Source organism: Gossypium raimondii, chromosome 9, assembly GCF_025698545.1.
Source record: "Gossypium raimondii isolate GPD5lz chromosome 9, ASM2569854v1, whole genome shotgun sequence".
NCBI classification, from domain to species: Eukaryota; Viridiplantae; Streptophyta; class Magnoliopsida; order Malvales; family Malvaceae; genus Gossypium; species Gossypium raimondii.
In genome coordinates, this window is record NC_068573.1 from 46881400 (window position 1) to 46905309 (window position 23910).

The 23910-nt window shown below is 32.0% G+C and overlaps 3 protein-coding genes across 6 annotated transcripts; 1 reads left to right on the plus strand and 2 right to left on the minus strand.

The window, feature by feature from the left end:
- Positions 1 to 9506: 9506 nt before the first annotated feature.
- On the minus strand, positions 9507 to 15490 carry LOC105800446 (uncharacterized GPI-anchored protein At1g61900). 4 transcript variants are annotated; one of them, XM_052620972.1, is made up of 11 exons: positions 15289 to 15489; positions 13607 to 13729; positions 12260 to 13102; positions 11485 to 11730; positions 11342 to 11356; positions 11066 to 11206; positions 10869 to 10916; positions 10551 to 10575; positions 10377 to 10480; positions 10037 to 10117; positions 9507 to 9783 (listed from the first exon to the last, which is right to left on the minus strand). In XM_052620972.1, the coding sequence occupies exons 1-10, from the start codon at positions 15305 to 15307 to the stop codon at positions 10056 to 10058; spliced, it is 1626 nt and encodes a 541-aa protein (XP_052476932.1). In that variant the 5' UTR covers positions 15308 to 15489; the 3' UTR covers positions 9507 to 9783; positions 10037 to 10055. The 4 variants fall into 4 exon arrangements, with proteins under 4 accessions (XP_052476932.1, XP_052476933.1, XP_052476930.1 ...); XM_052620973.1 differs by lacking the exon at positions 10377 to 10480; XM_052620970.1 differs by lacking the exons at positions 9507 to 9783; positions 10037 to 10117 and having other exon boundaries at positions 10203 to 10480; positions 15289 to 15490.
- A 553-nt stretch (positions 15491 to 16043) lies between these two features.
- Positions 16044 to 18084, minus strand: LOC105797981 (transport protein particle 20 kDa subunit). Its single transcript, XM_052620974.1, is given in 5 exon segments — positions 16044 to 16338; positions 16443 to 16707; positions 16799 to 16884; positions 17010 to 17114; positions 17994 to 18084. Coding segments are annotated over 4 exon segments (525 nt in total). The 5' UTR covers positions 17091 to 17114; positions 17994 to 18084; the 3' UTR covers positions 16044 to 16245.
- A 2367-nt stretch (positions 18085 to 20451) lies between these two features.
- Positions 20452 to 21345, plus strand: LOC105800447 (uncharacterized). The gene is made up of 3 exons (XM_012631599.2): positions 20452 to 20793; positions 20887 to 20958; positions 21055 to 21345. The coding sequence occupies exons 1-3, from the start codon at positions 20626 to 20628 to the stop codon at positions 21109 to 21111; spliced, it is 297 nt and encodes a 98-aa protein (XP_012487053.1). The 5' UTR covers positions 20452 to 20625; the 3' UTR covers positions 21112 to 21345.
- Positions 21346 to 23910: the final 2565 nt, after the last annotated feature.

Here is a 23910-nt window from a genome sequence, read left to right on the forward strand (position 1 = left end):
GAAATAGAAGGTTTGTTTTTTATTTTAAGTTTCCATAGTTTAATGTACATCTAAATTCTTTAATTTCATTATTATCTTTTTCTTGAATTTTATTTGTTTATTATTTTATATTCTTTTGCCAGTATTTTCATATTAGCCGACTTCTTCACTTAAATGACTATTTTATCCTTTAGAAAATATATTATATATATAATATTTGATCTAGTCTCTGGATGTAAATCCCATACATTATCGATTAATAATATATATCATCATTAGATAAAATAAAAATAATTTGTAAATATTAATAATATTATTTAAATCTAATTAAATAATAATTAATTATAAATAAATGTTAAAATTTTAAATTTTAAATTTTAAACCCTTAAATTTAAGATTTGAAATTTGAGAATTATCCATGTTTAAATAAAATTATTAGTTTTTTTTTATATAGAAAAGAGAAGAAAAAAACCATTAGGCAGTCACTATTTTGGGTACTGCTAAACCAACAACATCGTCATGCAGAACTTGAATAATTGGTGAGCTAAAATGATGAAGTCCAATGTTCATTCTAAATATAAATATTCATACAAAAATAGAAAGAAAAAAAACCTCTCATATATATATATATATATATATACATATTAGAAACTCTATCACATACATATGCATTTGGAAATATAAATTTAGGATACAAATTCGTGTTTAAAATTAATAATGAATAATAAAATGTGTTAAAAATTCGATAAGCTCAACACACCCATTACAAAGGACCTAGGATCTACAACTAATGTTACACCAACTCTCTGAAGTCGGTTAACCTTTTACTTCCTAGCCTCTAAGTGCACTATGATACTCAGGTAGCATGGCCGACCATATATCATTCAGGCAGTAGATCCAACCATATATAAAAGCTAACCCAAGTGCATTACAATTACAATTACAACATGACACATACTTCCCTCTTTTTCATCATTAGATGAATGAAAGCTCCTACCCCTATTTACAGAGTTTAGTGATCATTGGATTGTTGACACGTCTAGAGATGTTCATGGGCCTAGTGGCCCGGCCCGGCCCGACAGCCCACCCGAAATATGGGAGGGTTCGAGAAAAATATAGTCCCGAAATATGGGTTTGGGCAAAAAATTCGGGCCTCGGGCACCACTTTTTTGGCCCAGGCCCGACCTGACCCAGGCCCGAATATAATAAATATATTTTTTATTTTTTTATTTTAAAATATTTTTAAAATACTTTTTTTTTTAATTTTTTTATTTTTAAAATAAATTTTTGGTGTTTATTAAAGAAATGGGCAGGGTCGGGCCAGGCTTGGGCTTAGGAATTTTTTTCCCGGGTCAGGCCTAGACAAAATTTCAGGCCCATATTTCGGGCCTGGGCCTAGGACGCAGGCCGAATTTTTTTCTGGGCCCGGCCCGACCCATGAACACCTCTACACATGTCAACATCCTTACCATTAATTTCATAAATATCTAATAACTAGAATGTTAATGTATAATATCTAGTCTTCTAGAGAATATCCTATTTCTTTATTTTATATATATTCTAGAATCTTCAAAATAAAAGTTCTCTTAAAGGATAAATTTGGTTTTTATCTAGAAGTTGTATTGGCTTTCAACACTCCCCCTCAATGCAAACTTCATTCTACAGATGATTTACAGATCATACCAAATACTTCTCTGAACTTCTCAAACTTTGGTCTACTTAGACTTTTCGTGAATATGCCTGCAACTTGTTCATCTGTCTTTGTTGGCACCATCTTGATCTCCCCTTCAAGGACCTTCTTGCGAATATAATGATAGCGCACTTCTATATGTTTTATCCTAACATAAAAGATCGGATTCTCTGCTAGACATATGGCTGATAAATTATCGCAATGAAGCCTTACTTGACAGTCTGTTGGCTAATGAAGATCTTCCATCAGGTGTTTCAGCTAAGTACTTTCTTGTGTCGTTGATGTTGTCGACCGATATTTCGCTTCGGTACTTGATAATGACACTATTGCTTGTCTCTTGTTGCACCATGATATTGCTCATGAGCCAAGGTTGAAGATGTACCCAGTTGTCGATCACAACGTATCATAGTATCCAACATAGTCGGCATCACAATATCTAGCCACTAGACATTATTTTGTTTTCTTGTATAAAATTCTAAAATTAATGGTGCCTTTAACATACCTCAGGATGCATCGTACTGCCTCAAGATGAGGTTTCTTAAGATTGCTCATGCATCGACCAACTGTCGATACATAGTTACATCTTCTAAATGTTTTCCTTCATCTGCTCGTAGTTTTATATTGAGATCCATGGGAGTGGAGATAGGCTTGCAATCAAGCATCTCATACCTCTGTAGAAGATCATTTGCATATTTCTATTAGCCCAAAAATAATCCTTCTTTCGTGCGCTCTACTTCAAGTTTAAGAAAGTGTTTGAGTTCTCCTAGTTCCTTCATATGAAATCTAATAGAAATATTTTCCTTTGTTTGCTAGATTTCCTCACAATAATCTCCCATGACGATTTGGTCATCCACATATACTAGCACTATGCCTAGTTTTCCTTAATTTACTTTCACAAATAAACTAGGATCTAAACAAGAAATCATAAAACCACTTTGTATTAAGAACTCATTGATCTTTCCGTACCATGCTCTTGGACCCTGCTCCAAGTCGTAGAGCGTCTTCTTCAGTTTGTAAACATACTCGGGATGGATCTTATTCTTGAAACCTCTTGGTTGTTCCATGTAGATGTCCTTGTCAAGTTCTCCATGTGGGAAAGCATTCTTGACATCTATCTTGTAACACCTCTAACCCGTCTCCGTTGTCAGATTAAGGTTACGGAGAATTACCTTATAAATCAAAACATTTAACTTCACAACAAAAATAATTATGCAAATTAAACGTTAACATTTAATACCTCAATTTAATTATAACAAAAAAATATTCTTACAAACCTTAAACTGAACCTCAGGGCCCTAAAAAAGTTTAGGAACATTTAGGAATCAATTTGAAACAAAACAGGAAGTTTTGGAAAAACTTGAAAATTTTGAAAACAGAGGTCACACGGCCGTGTGATGTAGCCCAGACCGTGTGAACATTCGAAGTCTGGACACACGGCTGTGTTTCAGCCCATTTTTTCGGCCGTATGGGTATTCAAAATAGGGTCACACGACCGTGTCACAGACCGTGTGTACATTCAATGTTAGGTCACATGGTCGTGTCGCCATGCTGTGTAACTCTCTGAACCCGTGTGTACAAATCTACACCTTAAAAATCAAAAGACACACAACTGTGTGAATAGACCGTGTACGACACACGACTGTGTGGCAGCTCCTGTCTCAGGCCATGTGTCTCAAAGTGTACCTTAAAATTCAAGTTTACCAAATGTGTTTACTTGGGCCGCAAGCATATTAACTGTCTCCAAATGTACTAACGTCTAGAGTGTAAATACTACAATAAAATATATATCAATGAGGCGACATCCGCAAGTATACAGGTCTAGTTGTTATATAGTTTATAACAGAGTATGTGAGTACTCTGATAATCATACCCAAGGGAGGTGAGTGCTAGATTAATTTTAACATAAACACTGAAAGATATAATTAGTACTTTAAATTAGTTATAGTACGAGAGTAAAGGGAAAAAAAAGTTTTTATGATTTTTATGAATAATAAAATAACATAGAGAAATAAAATTCGAGAGATTGAAAAATAGAAATAGTTAAAGCTGATTATGGGTGATTAGCTCGCTTCAGTAACCCTCGTCAACTATCGCTTCAGGTTCGTCGTCAATCAACTAGTCACTATCCCAATAGGATTTTCCAATCTTCCACTCGAATAACTAGTCGACAAAGACTACTTATCTTCTAACCTCACAATCCAAACCGATTTGGGGTGAAGGTGTTCACAGATGGGCCATACCAATTTTGGGTTAATTCCCACCTTGATGACTGCCCAAGGTTGTCAGGCCTGAGGTTTGTTTTACATTCTTCATTTCCCAAATAGCTGATCTATTGAGTTATCCTTACAAAATAGTTAACAGATCATACTTTCACTCGCTAATCCCTTATAAAGGGATTAGTTCTTCATGGTCTCCATAGACAATATGAAATCGATATAAAGAGAAAACATGTTAAATAAATCGATAATATAGAGTTTATGAAAGAGCCTGATTGTATTAAGATTGATTGCAAATCCACAAGGTTTGATTGTCTCCATAATTCAGATATCTCAAAATATAATAAAAAACAATTGGAAATAAATCTAACCTAAGAGAAAAAAACTAAATTAAAAGACTAATTCTAGGCTAAATGAATGGTGACAAATGAGTTTATTTATAGCTTTCAGGTGGTTGTCGTCCTTAACCCTAGGTCAGCTGACATTCCCGATATTTAGGTTTGATTGTGTGGACCAAAATGCCCCTACCTCGTGTTTAATTTCCGTCCAAAGTTGATGTTGCGACACACCAGGTCTTGTGTCGCGACATAGTAGTCAAATGTACTCCTCTTGGGATATATTCAAGGGTGTGTCATGACATCAAAGGCAGTCTTGAGATTTCTCCATTCTGCTCCCTATGTTACGACATTGAACATCTCGTGTTGCGACATAGCAACCAATATCAGTTTAGTACGCCTTTAATGGTCTCCTGCACACGCACAAAATGTGTTAGCTCACTCTTAGGCCTCATTCGGCCCCTAAGGTTAATAAAAGACTCAATTTGCACATTTTATTAATTTAGCAAAAACTTGCAAAAACATAATTAATACCTAATGAAAATGTTTGCTTTCAAGCTCCTAAAGTGTGGAAATTAGTTTAAATTGCTACACCGAATTACGGCAGATCAGATACCATTTAACAATCATTAACTTATTCCAAACACACTTAAACCTAGACTAAAACATGCCAAAAACTCACATATATCATACATTTCAAAAGCTTATCCATTTTACCCTCAATGGTTCCACAATTAAACATCTAAAATGATTCAAAAACAAGGTTATAATTCCACACTTTAACATATAACATTTATACCAAAAAGACCATTTCATTCTCATGCCATTCCACCACAAATTAACATTTTAAAAACATATCCAAAATGACCATAAACTATACAAACTTAACCATTTACAAACCAAGCCAAATCCATAATTGCAAATAAACACAATATGATCAAAACAAACCATATCAAAAAAGCATTTGACCATAACTATGCTCATCATAAGCACCAAAACATCCAAGGACCAATACTATACTTAAGCCATATACATGCGAAATACACATATGTCATTTAACCATTTCCTTCATGTTTCAATTAACCAAAAGCCATTTATCAAAAGGCATAACACACAAATGAGCTTGACACCATTTCAGAACAAACCAATTACCAAATTAACATTTAAACCCTATTACACTTAAGTCTTATACATGCCATTTATAACCTTCTTGCCAAAATAACCTTAAACTACTAAAATGATGGAGGGATAGTGTGATGGTGCTCCAACGAGATTCCAGCTGAACGAGCTTTGGATGATTTACAAGACAAAGAAAAACAACTATGTAAGCAACTAATACTTAGTAAGCTCGTGTAAAGGAAAAGTAAACTTATTAAACATTTTAAGTTAAACAACCAAACATAATTTCATTATGTCATAAGCCAAATTTTCCTTGCCTATACAGATCACCTCACATGGTTAGTTGATGTAACATTTCATATATAAATACAATAAAAGCATGGTATAAAACATATCTAACATTTCACTTTCGTAATCCATCTCTCATACACATACATTAAACCAATTTTTCCTTTCAATTGCATCTTTCTTCATAATTCATATCATTACTCAAAATCATAGTTCATTTCATTTACATACCTTTTCTTTTTAACCAATTCATTGCTCGTTGAACCAAATATAATAACATTGAATATTTAGGATAATACTCATATAACCATTTAATTCTCTAAAACACCACAAACATAACTAGATAACATATTTATAGACATATGAAACATATAACTACCAACGCATTAATATTCATTATCAAACTATACTAATCAAAGCATTCATCTCATATTCATACTTATGATACATATCTCACCTGAAACATGTTACCTAAATAGTGGATGGTTGAAAGATGAGACACTGACCTTTTCATTGCTATCCTTTTCGACCTTTTCATTGATATCTTTTTTAGATAAGGTCATTTTCAACCTTTTCATTTGATATCCTTTTCGGATAACACCCTTTTCAACCTTTTCATTTAATATCCCTTTTCGAATATATCCTTTTCAACATTTTCATGTGTTATCCCTTTCGGGTAACTCTCTTTTCAACCTTTTCAAGGATTCGGGAATTTCGAATGTAGTGCCACGGTGACTTTCAACCATGGTCTTTTCATTTTCGAGTATAATACCATGGGGTATTTCAATCATAGTCCTTTCCCTTTTTTCAAATCAAATCAATCAAATAAACAATTTCATAAACACATATATAAAGCTATCAATTAATCTTATAAATTCAAATGTAATATTTTAAAATGAAACACGAACTTACATCGACAAAAAATAGTTGTAAAAGCGAAGCCGACAACTAATCTGACACATTAGCTTTTCCTCGGTTTAGATTCGTTTGATTAGTTTCTTGATCTAAATAATAATTTCATTCAATTAAATAATTTAAATAGCTTAATATCATTAATTCTAGCTTATAACCCACTTTAATATGAAATTACCCCTAACATTTTAACTTTTGTGCAATTTAGTCCCTAAACCCAAAACTTGCAAATTCACCAATTTTAAAGAGAAATCCTACTAGCCGAATTTACTAGGGGTTCCATACAGCCCATATTTCCCACCATTTCACACTATTTTCATTGAATTTTCCTATTTTCACAAATGGGTTCTTAAACACAAAATTATTAAAAAATTACTTAACAAAGCACTTATATTTAACTACTAACCTTAATAATTTATCAACTAAATTCACAAAAACTTCAAACTCATTCATGACAAGTCTCTAGAATTTTAACAGTTTTACAAATTGACCCCAGGCTAGCTAAATTAAGTTAATACGAACTTGAAAATATAAAAATTACTAGAAACGGAACAAAATATCATACCATGCAATAGAATCAAGCCTAGCCAAATCTCATGAATGCAAAAATTGTGTTTATTCTTCTCATTTTCGGTGGTAGGGGAGAAGAAAGATGATAGCCAATGTTTCTTCCTAATTGTTTATGTTATAGTTTCAATTAAATTACTAATTTGCCATTAATCAACCATAAAATATAATTAGAATGTATGTAATAACTGTACATTATACATCCAAGGGTAAAATTACCCATTAAATCCTTTCACTATTATGTCTTTATTAAATTAACACCTTTAACTTATAGTAACATACTTTTGCATATTTTACAATTTAGTCTTTTTAATTAATTAACTATTTAAAATTTAAAATTTCTTAACCAAATTTTAATATGACCCTAATAACACTCCGTAAATATTTAATAAAATATTTACGGGCTCAATTTATAGAAACAAGGTCTCGCTACCTCATTTTCTAAAACCACTTGACTTCAGGGATATATTGCTGGAATCTAATTATTCGTTCAAATAACATAAATTATCAAATCAATTTCTATTATAACTATTTGACTCGTAAATATTAAATAATAATATTTACGAACTAATTTATCGAATTTGTGACCCTAAAACCACTATTTCTGACCTACTGAAAAACTAGCTGTTACACATCTACCACAGCTTCCAAGACTTTCTAGCGACCAATGCTAGCAAGACTCGAACAATTGTGATCTTTGCCACCGGACTAAATGTTTAATCCATCCCATATTATTGAGAGAAACCCTGAGCAACAAGTCGAATCTTATACCTTTCAATCGACCCATGTTTGATTTCCGTTTAGTGCCTTAATCTCTTCTTCCATAGCTTTCTGCCACTCAAGGCTTTGTGCTACCTTTTCATAAGTAGATGGCTCAATAGGTATAGACTCATCTATGCAATTAGCGTGGGGTTAAACACTTCTCTATGCATATTTTTTAAATAAAATGATTAAATTATCATCGAATAATGTACCTTAATTTTATAATTGTTCCTGATTGGCTATTGACACTATCAAGAACTTAAATAATAGTATAGATATTAAAACACACGAATTATATATAAAATTAAAAATATTTATGGATTTTTATTTCACATATAAAATTAGTAAATTAGCACATATGTTTTTTATTTATTAATTATCTGTTAATGTATATGTTAAAAATTATTTCAGAAAGGATAAATAATGATTAGCACTTTCGAGTCTCCACAAAAATGTCGAAAATGATACTTTCTTAATATTTTGAAAATGGGTTTAAAAGGATTTTATATATAAAATTGGGTAGTTGAAAATCAAATAAAATGTTAATTACGATTTGTTTCTATATCTTTATTTTATTCGTTTGATTTTGTTTATATTTTGGTTATGGTGTTGACATATCAATTTCTAAATTATTGGACCTTTTGTAAATATTATATTTAGCCTTTTGGAATCAATTTCTTTAATCAATATATATATGAGAGAGTGCGTGTAATGAATCGATGATTTTTGTTCTCAAATTTCTTAGTTTTTCTTTTGGGTATAAAAATTAATATCCATACTATTCATTTTAAATTTTAAATAATATCAGGAATTTAAGTATTTTTTGTATTTTAAAATTTTAAATACAGGAAAGAAAATACATAGTACATATTAGGGATAAAGCAGAATAATATAATGAGACTCGTAATTTCAATATCTCAATTTTCCTAAAAGAATTAACTGATTTAAACATTAAAATTGTTAATGAATTTAAATATTTCAATATCTCAAACTGAACTTCAATAATGATGTATTTTATATTTGGACGAATTTAACCGGACCAAAGTTATTGTTTATTAATATTTTAATTTAAAATTTAATTATAAAAATATATTAATATTAATATTAAATAATAATCGATGTTGACAAAATTTTAGAGATGTTTGATTCGTTGAATCTTAATTACGTCGTCATAAGGTTATGCAATTATTCGGTTCATTTTTTTGGAATGTAAGATTTATGAATGTTTTTTTGTTCAATAATAAGATTACGTGGCTGGTTGATGAAATGTACAATTGACTATAGGCATATTTTACTCAATTGTTTTTATTATAAATTTTGTTTTTTTAACAAGTTTAGCTCATTTTATACTTTTAGTCTCAATTTTCATAAAATTAATATTTTTTATTTTTACATTTTATTATAATTTACATATAAATAAGTATTTGACATTGAAATAAATTTATGAATAATAATTATAACAATTCATGAAAAGTTATTGCAACACCAACCATAATCATAATTAATATATTAATAAATAAATTGTAAAATAAAATAAAATAATTATAATTGTAATATATGACATCTATTGGTTCAATGCAAAAATATATATTTGTTTTTCATTAGTCTCCGACTTTATTTGAAAAAACAAGAGATAAATTGGTCTAAAATTTAAGATTATGCCCGTAATCCACAATAACCTAAGAAATGGAGTGCAATGATGTTACACTCTAGATTACATATTGAGAATATTACGTAATATAAGGTTATAGGATGACTAAAATATTGACAATCTAAACACTATAATCTCATTTTAAAATATCACGTTACAAACCATAATATTATATTCGGCAAACCAAACCCCCTTTTTAAGATCTCATTCCTCATGGCATAATATGATCCACACCATGCTTGCAAGCACTCGTGTGGTTGGAAACTAGAATTGAGTAAAAAAATTAAGTAAAAAATCAGTCCAACTTTTGGATGATTTATGAAATAAAAATTAAAAAAATTTAACTGCTGTTTTTATATTTTATATTTAAAAAAGTAAAAATAACTTAAAAAGATTTATATAATATTATTTATTTATTTGAATTTCCTTATAAAAATATTTATAAAGCAAACAAATAATATCTAAAAAGCATAAAACAAAAACTCATTTAATAGGCTTCCTCTTTTGATAAACGTACCTTTTTTCACTCATTTTCACTAGCTTAGCTTAGCTCCCTCTACTTTTTGTCTCATAAAGACAACCTCGTCGGCGCACACGGCTTGCAATCAAAGAAAGAACGAAAAGAAGAAAAATGCAATTTCTTATCAATACAAAAATATATTGTAAAATTCAATTTGATTCAGTTTAATGAAATTCATTTAAAAAGATTTCAATTATAATATAGAAAATGATATTTTTTTGGATTTGTTTTAAAAAAAAATTCAAAGTCCTATACATTAAAAGCAAATTTATCAAAAACAGCGGGACGAATGGGAGAGAAAGCATAGAAAGGGAAGACAAAACATATGGATACTTACTATACAAGAAGGGCCTAATGGAAACATACAATGCAAGTAAATTTTTCCACCACACAAAAGTCCTACACTGTCCTTTTTTAAACCACCTCAACCTCAACCTCAACCTGCAAACTACAAACTCTTTTTCAGTACAAAAATGTACTGAAAACAAAAAATGAAAAAATGGGTACCAACATTTCCAATGTGCATCCATGGCAGCCTGCATCAACCAACTCAAATCAATATTTCTCCACAATTTCACAACAATCTATAATTTCAATATATATATTACATAAAATAACCATATCTATGTTACTCAAACTAAGGTGTGTAACAGGTACGGGTTAGGTTTTTCTTGTATTTGGAGTCCTTATATCCCCGTACCAATATCCAAATATATGTTAGAAATGGGTATTGATACAAATACTTCAAGCAAAATGAAGAATCAGAGCAGCATAGATGCTTGTCATTTCCAGCATGCTTATTGCAATATGAATAATAAATGTTACATACCTAGATTTTTCAGCGTCTCCGATGTTGGTAAGGCAGGCAACGACATCTCTGCAGCAGCAGGAAACAACCATTAGGACGCTAAGATGAAGCACACAAGGCAATTATGTTCCTTTATTGAATCCACACTTCAATTGTGTTGATCCCTTCCAGATAAAAAGCAAACATACAAAAGCCATTTTTTATCCTCAATCAATTACCTGGAGCACAAAGAGACAAGGACGACATTGAAGATGATGACGGCCACGGTGCTCCAATGTTGTCAGTCAAGTCGCATGTAAAGCTGTAGCCCGTCGAATTGTCAAATATCACATCTGCTGGTAAGCTTCGTAATAGGCATCCTAAATATGTAGACAATACAAAAAAAATTTCAGGCCATATGGTACATTCTGATTTCACACACATAGACCATCTATATTTTTAGCCAATGCATGTGTAAATGTGGGGGGATAGGAAGAGTAAGAAATGTGACAAACCTTGTTGTCCGTATGCTGTCGTAGCAACCGCCCATAGGAATTAAACAGGCAGAAAGAAGAAAACCTCAATATCAGATAAAACAGCAATACAAACAGAGCAAAATGGACAATGTTGTAGAAGAACATAAAAAAGAATACCGTACCTTGGATACTAAAATCTTTTAAGTCAACATCACAAAGCTCATAAACATTTGTCATAACTCCGCCTTTTCTTAATATTGATCCAAACATAGTTGCACAGACAATGGCTTGCTTGTTTGTTATTAACATTTGCTTCTGTATCCCCGCAATGTATGTATTTAATGAGCTACAACAGGAAGGGCTGGGAGCAGCTATGTTACGGCATGCCTTAATTACTTCTGATGGCTGGTTAAATTCCAAAGGGCAAACTGCAAATTCAAAAAATAATTATCCTGTTGTAGGCAACATAAAATACTGGCAAATAATACAAAACAAATGCTACAACATCTTGCAATGCAAATGGAAAATAACCATGCGAATTCAGAGAAGGAATAAGAAGTTCAGGATAATGCCTAATGGACCAACATTAAAAAATGAATAATCATATCCAAAAACCCCACATCTGGAAATGTGTTGGAACGGGTACTTAAAAAAGAGCTGGAACAACATAGGAACCAACAATAAAGAAGAAAAAATATATCATGTAAAACACAAATGATGAAGGTGATTTAAACATAAATCTACAATCCATTCAGACTACCTACACTGCCTCTACTTTCAATTCTTTCACCAAATGATGGCTCCATACAATATAAAATCATCTTGACTTGAACTGTCCCAAGGTAAAATACACACCCAAGCAAGTTTGCAAAGAAGACTTGGGTAACACATAAACAACCAGAACAGTTGATAAAGTAATATTGAACAACAATCAGGCAAGATATACAGAAACTGTACCCTTGTTGACCTTGCAGGCAGATAGTATTCTGAATGCAGAGTTGGCCACATCTGGCAAGAGTTTCCTTGAAAGATATGAATATACCACCCCTTTACAGTCATTAATGGCATCCATATGATTAGTCTCCCCTACTACAGTTTTATCATCATTGAGCATCATTTGTGTTCCAGAAATCTGTAGAGCAGCTTCCATAATTGCAGGTTGGCAAACCGGCCTGCAGCACTCCTTTAGAGGATCAACAGTGCTGCAAGCCTCTAATAACTTGCTCGTATTCACTGTTTTCTCAAAGGTATTAACATTCTTCACCGGACAAGAACCACCTGTGAGATTTGATGATTTTACAGAACATACCGTGGGAATTGTCTTGTTGGCCCCTCTGCTAGCTAAGATACTAATGACATCTGAAAAACAATCATTAGCAACAGCATTTCCCAAGACCAACTTATCAGAATCGATGCCATAACCCTGGAAGATGTGGAGTAAACTACCAAGCTGTGGACAACATATAACATTTCCTACAAGTGCTGCCAAAGGTAGAGAACAATCAGATGCTGTTTTCCCCATGATATTCGAGATAGCAGAAAAATTTACAGGGCACCTTCCAGTTAAATTTGGTTCATATGTTGTGGGGAAACTTGGGTACATGGGTGGTACAGATTCGTCAGGAGAAGGGTATCGTGGAATGACAGCAGGGGATATTTCTATAGGTTCAAATAATGCAGTAGTCGGTGGATTAGCTAGCTCAGACGTGGAAGGAATGTGACTAGGGTCATGCAATGTGGCAACATCTTGGAAACTCGATAACCAGAAAATGAATATTAATAACTGTTGGCATAGGGAACCTGCAACCATACACAAGTCACATTTGTATCAATAAAGGGATAAATATTCAAAAGATAAATATAGTAAGTTCTGGAACGAAGGTTAAAGTTTAATGCTAAAGCACCATGTATACGTTTTGCCAGTAAGGTAAACACAAAGAACAAAACTAAGAGATCTAGGCCAAACTCAAAATTATAATAAAACATAATGATGGCTAACCATTAACTGGGGGAAATTACTGTAATTACTTACTTCTTCATTGTGACTCCTCTAAGATTCCCTATAAGTGTGAACTTCAAGTAAAAATTTATCATCCCGAACAAATTAAAAAATACATGGTTCAACTTGAAAATAAAGGAGAACTTGCCCTATATTCATAGAAATATTCTCTTAAAATTAAGAAAAAAGCCAACTCAAAACCTTCATAACATAAAATTTATGGACCTCCACCACTTTTTAAGCACCACAATGTCATGTCTAAAGCTAAAGTTAAGTAGATCCAATTAGGCAATCAAACAACTTGCCTTTAACACGACTAACACTCTGAAAGCAATCCATAGCTCTTCTAGCCTTTTGCCACCATTGGGTCATGCAACTGAAAATGCTCTTGTAGCTCTCTAACAATGATTGCAGCAGTGCGGTAAAGCCTATATCAGCTTCATGTGTTAGAGCAAGTTCAGGAAAGAAAACCAATGCCCAATAAGAAATAATGTAAAACTAAATGTAACTCTTTATCCTTGCAACAAAAACAGCACCACGTGTCAAACTTTGTAGGAGAAAAGCAATAAAATAAAGCATAAACATTGATGAAAAATTTCATATCCATAGGACCATAGCTATTACAGCTGCATCACACTGTATCATCACCCTACCTGCAAGTTTCAATTCTGTACATTTACATTATAGTCACGGGCATTTCCAGTTTAGGCACTGTCTGATTGTAAGTAAAAACAATTAGTTACGGACTCAGTGAGCATCTTTTTACCTCCTTCAACTCTTTATGCACCATACAAACAAAGTAAGGCTTAACAACTAAACTAGTACTACAATTCAACCCACACTAGAAACTTTCCATCTAAAGCTTGTAATTAGAACAAGGGACTCTGACACTCCAGAATCAACAATCAAGCCAGTCATCAAAGTTTTAACTATGACACTCTTCCAGAGCCCCTCAACCTCACAATTTTCTCCCTCTTCACCCACCCAAAAACCATTTTATCTCAGTTCGATTACAGCCAGAACCACACCTAGACAAGCTCTATAAGGAATCTACCTAAACTCCAGACAGAAGAAAAAAGATGGAAATAGTACTTTCTACGCCATTTTGTTTTTTCATACTTTTCCAAAATTAACGAATCCCACTTAAATAGCCTCACAACTGCAGTAAATTACTATCAAGATCTTTTATTTGCTGAAGACAAACTATGGAGTAGACATATATTAACAGAAACTCTAGCTTAACTCAATCAAGCAATTAATTAAGCTTAATTGAGAACATTTAGAAACAATATTTTAGTTCTTCCATCACATCAGCTAAAACAAAGAGTTACAAATCTAAGTAAAATTGGATAAGAATTGTTTAACCCAGGTAGTGATCAGCTAAAGTTCAACTTTCTTTTCCATTTTTTAACAGGATTTCGTTAAGGAAACCTAAATCTACCCGGGGGGGGGGGGGATACCCATTTTCCTTTTTTCCCCAGACAATTTCTTAGATTAGCAAACAAACGAGTAAGCAATATATTAAGCATAAACAACAAAACTAAACCATATAAACACATCAATCTTAAAAAAGCAAAAATATAAAAAAAAACCCTGAAAACAAACTAAATCAAGAATCAAACCATAAAATTTTCTCAAATCTTACCATCTGTCCCAAGACGAAATTACAGTATCTCAAAGAAAAAAAATTATAACTGAAGCAAACCAAGCTCACCAGATTAAGCGTCTAACAAAAGGAAACCAAAAAAAAAAAAAAAGAGAAAAAAATATCTGAGCTCAAACTTCTACTTCACTCTTCTCTTACCAAACAATGAAGAGTTAGCTCAAACAACTCCAAAAAAGAAAAATCACCCAAATTTCCTTACTTCTTGGTAAGCACAAACCCCCCAAAAGACCAACAAAAAAAATCCACACTTATCCAAATTTCCTTCCTTTTTCCAGCATTTTCTTAGCTACCAAACACTGGAAAAGAAAATAAAAAAGTTACCTGAAGATGTGGAACACATAACATATTCCGGTGAAAATTGAGAGGAAGAAAGTTATCAAATCAAAAAGGAGGGTTGAATCGGTGGGTGAAAAAAAGGATTAAATTTTATGAGTATTATTATTTATTTTCTTAATAATTTTTGGGAAACCTAATAAATAAATTACTCAAAATGAGAGCTTTTTGTTTGTTAGCTTTCATTTTTCCTAGTATTATTTCTATTTATTATTATTGAGGAAGTCTTTCATTTACTGAGTGAGTGAGTGAGTGAGGCGAGTCAGAAATGGGGTCGCTGCTACCGAGTGGTGGCTAACTTTACTTTCCTTTTTCTGGTCTCGGGTTCGGGTTTTTCTTTACCCGACTCGTTCTAATATTTTTTTTCTCCAAAACATCTCATTAACTAAATATTATAAAATTCAGTTGAAAATTATGTATATGTACTTAATTATTTTTAGTTTTTAGAATATAATAAAAATTAAATCAAATAATAATTATTAAAATTTTGTCACATTTATTATTTATTTTTTAATTTAAAATTGATTCAAAAAATTTAAAATGTATTCATCCAGTTAAAAAATAAAAATTAAAATATCCAAACTCGAATTTAAAAGTTTTGGATCCAATTATTGAGCTATTTTCTACTTTTTAATAGGAATTCATTAATTTATAGTAATAATAAAATAGTCAAATACTACAAGTTCATCTTCATTGGATACCTTTTTAGACGTTGAAAGTTACCCAGTTCTATCTTTTCCATGTTCCGTTCCGTCATCCCGTTACAACATGAAACGATTTCACACTATACTAAAGAAAATAATAGGACTGGACACAAACATGAGAAAAATAACTAAAAAGGGTATAACTTGAATAAAAAAGATGAGAATATAACCCGAATTATGAACACGTCAAGAATTTATATTAAGCTCGATATCGAGTTCTTGAACAGAAAAATTTGCTTGCCTAGAGATATTTTCTTGCAAGAGCACCAACTTTTGTATCGAAATGTGATGATGTAATGCGGGAACCAGGCAAGTAGAGTGGATTAAGAAGACTCTGCAATTACCAGATAATGAAAACATCGATCAGGCAATGTCAGATGTGAGCGTGCTTCATATAGCTAAGAAGATGAGTTAACAGGAGCAGGGAACAATGGTTACCTTTATATAAAGCTCATGAACCTCTTGGAAAAAGCTTTTGATTCCATCATCGCTACGAGAGTCGTGAAGTAGCATAAATCGTGTATGTATAATGAAGTGAAGGAAATGGATTGGTTTAGAACTAGAAACAGGCGATACTCAAATGACAATGAAAGTTATCGAGTCATGAATATTCGAGTCAGTTCAGTACATGTTAAGGATATGATCATCTGTAACATAAACCGATACCACCAAATCATTGAATTTGTCAATTGTTTTCAAGATCCTGCAACAGTATGATGAAAGAAATATAGCACAAGTTTCTAAAGTTGCCCGGAATATACTGACGTTGATGTATTGTGAAAAACAGAACTCACATGGCACTAGTGGTCCATGCAAGATCTTGAACAATATCCAGAGCTGCTTGTAATATGAATTGTGGCAGCTGAGCAGCATCTTCTCTCTGCATTAAGAGATTCAGTCAGTGAGACGGAAACAAACTATGTAATTCAGACTCAAGTGTAAGTGTTTGATATGAGCATATGTCTAAGGAATAAATACATTGGAAGATGTGGAGAAACATCATACTTTAGCAGCAGAACCCACTTCAGCTTCATATATTGGGATGTCATTTCGGCTCGCGATGATAAAACAAGCTGCAGTTGTCATCCTTGAGGTATGGGAAGATCAATTCTAACATCAAAAAGGGAGAAAAAAACTTATGCCATATGGTACATAGAATGTTAATACATCCGTAGAAGTGTACCAAAGAACAAGCAAAAGGGTAATCAGGCTCAAACCGATGACTTCCAACTTATCAAGATGACACTCTACCCGTAAGTTATATACCCTTTCCATGCCCTCATTAAGAAATAGAACCGACTATGCCTAAGATAAAGGATCAATAAACTCAACGACCCCACTATTCTTGAGGCTTTCTTTTTGCAGTATTATGGATACAAAAACAATGGAAACGATTGGATTCGATTGTCAACTGCTCTAATTGGGAATAGGATTGACTATGGATTAAAGCCTGGTTCTTGAGGTCATCAATACATAGATTATATTGTCTCTGTTTGTTTGAGTGTGGCAATTGTGATGGTGTGCGCACATGTAGAGATAGCAGATACGATAAATTCTCCTTCGCAGCAACTTGTATCACTTTTATCTGTATAGCTTTAATGAATGTTGAGTTCAAAAGGTTGTAGGTAAAAGCACAATTGTACCCAAAATCCACTCTTTAAAAGAAATTTTGAAAATCCATAATATAGATAAAGGTACAGTGATTTTTTAAAATTAATGAAACATAAACAAGAACATCAAAATCACACAAAGTAACTTTCTTTTTGGGTTATATTCCAGCTAAGAAGAACATCAGTTTAGACATATCGGGGAAGCGTTATCATGCGAGAAGCTGCAATTGGATTGAAATATCTCCAAGCTTTGCGACGTTAATCCAAAATATGAATCTGAATCTAGACAACCCAAATCATAACTATATAACATGAACATTATATTTGTATACACCAAAGAAAAAAAATTAAAATGGGTAACAGTGTAATTGATGCAAACCTGAAATCAGGATTTTGGAGGAAGTGGAAACGATAGGAATACAGGGAAACAGAGGTGGAACTCCGATCTCAAAATCAGAAACTTGAAAAACTCAAAGCAAATACAACAGACTCGAATCGAATGCCTTTGAACTCTCTAGTATGGTAGATTTTTTTAAGGTAAAATTACACCATTAGTCACTAAAAGATGGGTAAGTTTTAGTTTTGGCCACTTAACTAAAAACAAATTACTATTTGATCACCGAACTATTCGAAAGTTTTCATTTAAGCCATTGAGTTGTTAAGTTTTTTTTTTTTTTTAAGTTCTGCTAGCGAGCTTCAAGCGACGATTCGGCGATCAATATACATTGATCAATACCCATCAACGAGTAGAAGAACATATTTTAGATCCAAGTTGATCTGATGGTCAATGTTGAAGATTGGAGAAAAAAATTGTTTAAATTTTGGTTTGTAGATTCATTACGTCTAAAGCTGTTTCATGAAAAAAATTAAAATTGAACTGTAGAAGAGAAGGGGAAAAAGAGCTTTCAACCGGTGCAAAGTGCAAACAGTGTGAATAGAGAAAATCATACAATATTGATTTTAAAAAGTCTAGTGACTTAAATGAATACTTTCGAATAGTTCAACGACCAAATTGTAATTTTTTTAGTTAAGTGACCAAAACGAAAACTTACCCATAATTTAATGACTAATGGTGTAGTTTACCCATTTTTTTAATTATAATTTTTTGGATAAATTATTAAATTATTAATAAATTTACATTTTGGTCACTTACTTTAAAGTAGAGGTGATCATGGGCTGGATTCGGGCTGGGCACAGACAAAATTTTAGGCTCGTTTTCTAGGCCTGGGCCTAGCCCGGCCCAAAATATGGGCCTAAAAATTTGTCCAAGCCCAGCTCGAAAGAAAATTGCTAAGCCTGGCCTGGCCCGGCCCATATTAAATATATATTTAATATATAAAATATATATATTTGATTAAAAATAAAATATATAATTCGGGCCTGGCCCGGGCCAAAAAAGTTTTACTCGAGCCCAGCTCGTTTTCTAAACGGGCCTCGTTTTTTTGCTCAAACCCATATTTAGGGCCTATATTTTTATCCGAACCCTCCTATTTTCGGGCAGGCCATTAGGCCGGGCCGGGTAGCCCAACCCATGATCACCTCTACTTACTTATCTCTAATAATAACTTTGATTTAAATAGTTAGAAAAATTAATCGATTTTTATTCTTAATTACTATTGAATCTATCTAACATTAGAGGTGATCATGGGTTGGGCCACTCGGCCCGGCTCGACAGTCCGCCCGAAAAATGGGAGGGTTCGGGTAAAAATATAGGTCCGAAATATGGGTTTGAGCAAAAAATGAGGCCCATTTAGAAAACAGGCCGGGCCTCGGGTAAAACTTTTTTGGCCCAGGCTCGGCTTGAATTATATGTTAAATATATAATTTTATTTTTAATCAAATATATATATTTAATATGGGCCGGGCCGGACCGGGATCGAACTTAGCAAATTTCTCTTGGGCCGGGCTTGGACAAATTTTTAGGCCCATATTTCGGGTTAGACTGAGCCCAGGCCTAGAAAACGGGCCTAAAATTTTGTTTGGGCCCGACCCGAACCCAGCTCGGCCCATGATCACCTCTATCTAGCATCACTTGAGTTGAAATTTGTTTGGAGGGACCAAAATTAAATTAGAGACAAAATGCAAAAAATTCAATCATAAACTTATAAATTTATAATTTCTAAAACAATTTTGTAATTTTAAATAGTTTAAATTAAATTTTAGTTTAACTTTTCAAAATTTAAAGTAGTTAAAATATAAAATTTTCATTTTAGGGGCAAGGTTTCTTAATTACCCTTGGATTTAATTACTCCAATACATAAAACTTTGGTCTTTATTAGAGATGATTATGGGTCAGGTCAGGCTTCAACAAATTTTAAGTCCGAGTTTAACTCAAAAAATGAGTTTAAAATTTTATTCAAGTCAGACCCGAATAAAAATACTAAGACACGAGCCTGACTGTATTAAATTTTTTATAATATTATTTTATATAAAATAAATTTAAAAATATAATATATTACATGTATTAAAATAAATTAAAATAAATATTTCTCAACCAAATGATAATAAATTTAAAAAGATATTTATATTTAAATAACACTAAAATAGATTTAATTTAACAAATAAATACATCTGAAATAATAATAAAATTAACAATAAAATAATAATTATACAATATCTAAATAACAACAAAATAATAACGATATAATAACAAAATCATAACCACAAAACACAGTAATATATATATATATATTACAAATTCCAGCCGAACTTGAATCAGTCGAATAATCCAAACCATGATAAGTTCTAACCTTTACCAACTATACCGAAAGCTGGTTTTAAAACATCTATCACATGTGATTTTTATCCTAAACCTAAATTAATTAAACCTTAGGGTTTATACATATACGTATGTATATTATTTTAAGGAAGGCCACATCCTATACTTTTCAACTCATAACTCTTTATTACAGTAGATATAAACTTTAAACCCATTCAACATATTTAAGAAAAAAAAAACCCAATTGAACAGAAAGAAGGAAACCAGAAACAATCTTCAAATTTGGACAAGCATGGGGAGGAGCAGTTGGAGCAGAGGAGTGGGAAATTTGAGATCATTCATAGGTAATTCAATGGGAGGTCTTAGAGGAGGTGCCAATTTAGCTTCTTGGGTTGTTGCTGGAACTCTCGCTTATTTCCTTTGGGTGAAACCTTCTCAAGATCTCAAAAAACAGCAACAGGTTTCTTCCCCCCATCAATTCACCCAAATCCAACTTAATTTTCCTGTTCTTTTTCCTCGTTTTAAACAAAGGATTTATTGTTGATTTTGTTAGGAAAGGGCAGCTCTTGCAGCTTCGGATCCTTATCGCTATATAGAGAAACGAAAACCAATCCCTGATCCCCAGGTGTTTGATTAAATGCCTTTTTTTTTTTTGCTTTTATTTCAAATATTCATTAAAATTAAAGCTTATTTTTCGACTTTTTATGTGAATGGATGGCAGGAAAATGGATTGATATACGGCAACAAGAAGAAAACTGATAGTAAAACAGAGGAATAATGTCTGATATTACCATTTTGTAAGTTTGGGTTTTCTCTTATAAGTTTCCTGAAGTTATGGGAATCGGGATGGAATGTTGATCGTGTAGTATTAAGTATGATAATCTCATGATAGCTAATTCGTTATCCACCGTACTTGGTGGCACTTTTAACATCCATTACCATTCCTTGCTACAAATTGGAACAAGTACTGTGATTATCAGCAAAATAAGTCAATAAGAGTTTCTTAATACAACCTGTGGCTTCTTTCCAATGGCCCCTTTCTTTAGGGTGTGGGAGATTTGTGTGGTGAAAGGGTGATCACGGGTTGGGCCATTTTGAGCTCAGATCATATTGAATTCTGAGTGTTTTCTGTCCCGATTGAGTCGAATTCAGCTGTTTTCCAATCATGTTATTTTGAGTTTGCATCTGGTTTGGGTTATTATGTGTTTTGATGGGTAGGTTTAGGGTTCGGGTTTTTTCAACTTCAGATGTTGGATTTGGTGAATTCGGATTTGGACAGTTCGAATTCTTTTTGTCACTTACAATTTATGGGAAGGGTTTTAACTTTTCAACCATCAATTGCATGTTTCCTGAGATTCTCACTCTTTCTCATTTAACACAATCAATTACTAAACTCTAATAATATGCATTACTGCATGCTTAATGATTCAATTATTAAGTACAACTTTATATAGAAATGTATGCCTATATTTAGACACTGATTTTACATTGGTGGTTTGTGGCTGTGCCACTAAGAATTGATGTCATCTGCAATCATTTGGGCACTATGCATATAGGTAAAAACAAAGATGTGAGACAGCTAAAACTGTTGTGGATATACATGCTGTTGTTCGGATTTTTTCATTTTTTCTTAAGTACTTGTGTTCAGTCTTCGTATCTGATACATATTTGGGGATGAGTTTAAGGGTATGATTATCGATATATATGAGAAAACTTTAAAAAAAAAAAAGTTGAGTATATTTGTGGGGGGGCATATATTCATGTGACACTCAGCGGATAGAGGAATTTATTTGTTTTATTTTAGATGTATTAATAGATGCTAAGATTTGAATTAGCATCTCAGTTTTGCTGAGTAACCATGTAAATTTTGCCTAAAAAATGGTTAAACTGAAAGAGAATGGTTTGTGTAGTTGAACTCAAAACTCAAGTAAATTCATATATAGACGAACCGTAAAACATACAACTGTGTTTTTAATCTTAGGACAAAAAAGTTAGAATTTACTTGTACTCTGCCATGTGAATTTAGTTCTTGCACTTTAATTTAATGAATTTTAATCCCTGTACGTTTCATATTGGTCAATTTTAGACCTCGTACATTTTGAATTTTGAAATTTTAGTCCTGACGCAGATGTTAGGAGTAAAACTTTGCTACTAGATTTAATTTATATTCTCCAATCGAATCATTTTTTTTCCTTATATTTATTAAATTTCGAAATTTTAATCTTGACGTAAAATCTATCAATTAGCTTCTTCTTTTTTTTGAATAATTCGTGAAAATTACTAGTCAATTGATAAGACGCATATGATGATATGTTTGTTTTATTAACAAAATTTAGTTATTAAAATTTTGAAAATATAGAGATTAAATTAAAGTTGAGAGGCTAACAGCAAAGTTCAACCATTAAAAAACTAAATTGGATGTTTTTGAAGCACTTACTCGTTTGATAGTGGGTGAAACTATGAAAGCTAAGTGTTGTAGGATTTTTCTTATAATACTATTTTGGTTGATTTTATGATTGTTCTTGGACATGTCCCTGTTGGGAATAGGAAACTATGAAAAGGCTAAATTCCAACTCTATAACTTTTAGTTTATACTTCATTAAATCCTTAATATTGTTGCACTGGGATCTGAGTTGGGAAGGGAATGTATTATCTTCCTATTTAAAGGTTGAGAAGATATATAATAAGAATCTATAATGTGATTGATGTTTAAAATTTTTTAATTTATGTTAAAAATAAAGTCTTTACATAAAAAATTTCACTTGAAAATTAACGGTTTTTAAGTGTGAAAATTCATAATAATGAACAAAATAATTCAAAGATATCTAAAATATTTTAATAACCATAATGGGTTCTAGCCCATCCACTATGTCCTAAAAAACCATGGAAATGCTTAGATGGTTTACATGATTCCCTTTTAACATCGTGTTATATGCATTAGGGTAAATTGCAATAGTAGTCACTTAACTTTCTTTCCTATTTATCTAATTATGAAAAGTTATAAAATAGTCATTTAATTATTTAATTTTATCTTTTTGGTGTGACAGTTTTTAAAATTGGCATAATAGCAACTTTAACCCTTAACATTTAACATTGTATAATTTGTTTTTTTCGTAGTTTTGTTTTTCTTTGTAACCCTTTCACCTACAAAACTTAAAAAATAAATTTATCCGCTAAATTTGATTGAAAATATACAAAAAATAGAAACACCAAAAATTTAAAATAATAATTTTATCTTTTCTCATTCTTTTTTAAAAAAGAGATCAAATTACACAATATGTAAATATTAAGGGTTTTTTAGAATCAAGACTAAATTGACATAATTTATAAATGTTGAGGATTAGAGTTATTATTATGTCAATTTTAAAAGCTGTGACCTTCAACTAGCTGGTGACAAAAAAAGACAAAATTGAATAGTTTATAAATTTTAAGATATTAAAGCAATTTTTATCATTTTTGAGAAATTAAAGTGTAATTTTACCATTATTAATTTAAAGTTTTATAAATTACAAAATGGGGAGGGGCCGGCCCAAAACTAAAAATTCACTCCACGATAAGTAACATCCACATCTCGAAC

Excerpts from the sequence above, each read along its gene's own strand:
- LOC105800446 (XM_052620970.1), bottom strand. Across the intron at positions 10,917-11,065 it reads CTTGTCTCTTTGTGCTCCAG|AGATGTCGTTGCCTGCCTTA; the intron begins GTAATTGATTGA and ends CTGCTGCTGCAG. Across the intron at positions 10,576-10,868 it reads GGAGACGCTGAAAAATCTAG|GCTGCCATGGATGCACATTG; the intron begins GTATGTAACATT and ends TGGTTGATGCAG.
- LOC105800447 (XM_012631599.2), top strand. The coding sequence starts at position 20,626 with ATGGGGAGGAGCAGTTGGAGCAGAGGAGTGGGAAATTTGAGATCATTC. Across the intron at positions 20,794-20,886 it reads ATCTCAAAAAACAGCAACAG|GAAAGGGCAGCTCTTGCAGC; the intron begins GTTTCTTCCCCC and ends TGATTTTGTTAG. Across the intron at positions 20,959-21,054 it reads AACCAATCCCTGATCCCCAG|GAAAATGGATTGATATACGG; the intron begins GTGTTTGATTAA and ends AATGGATGGCAG.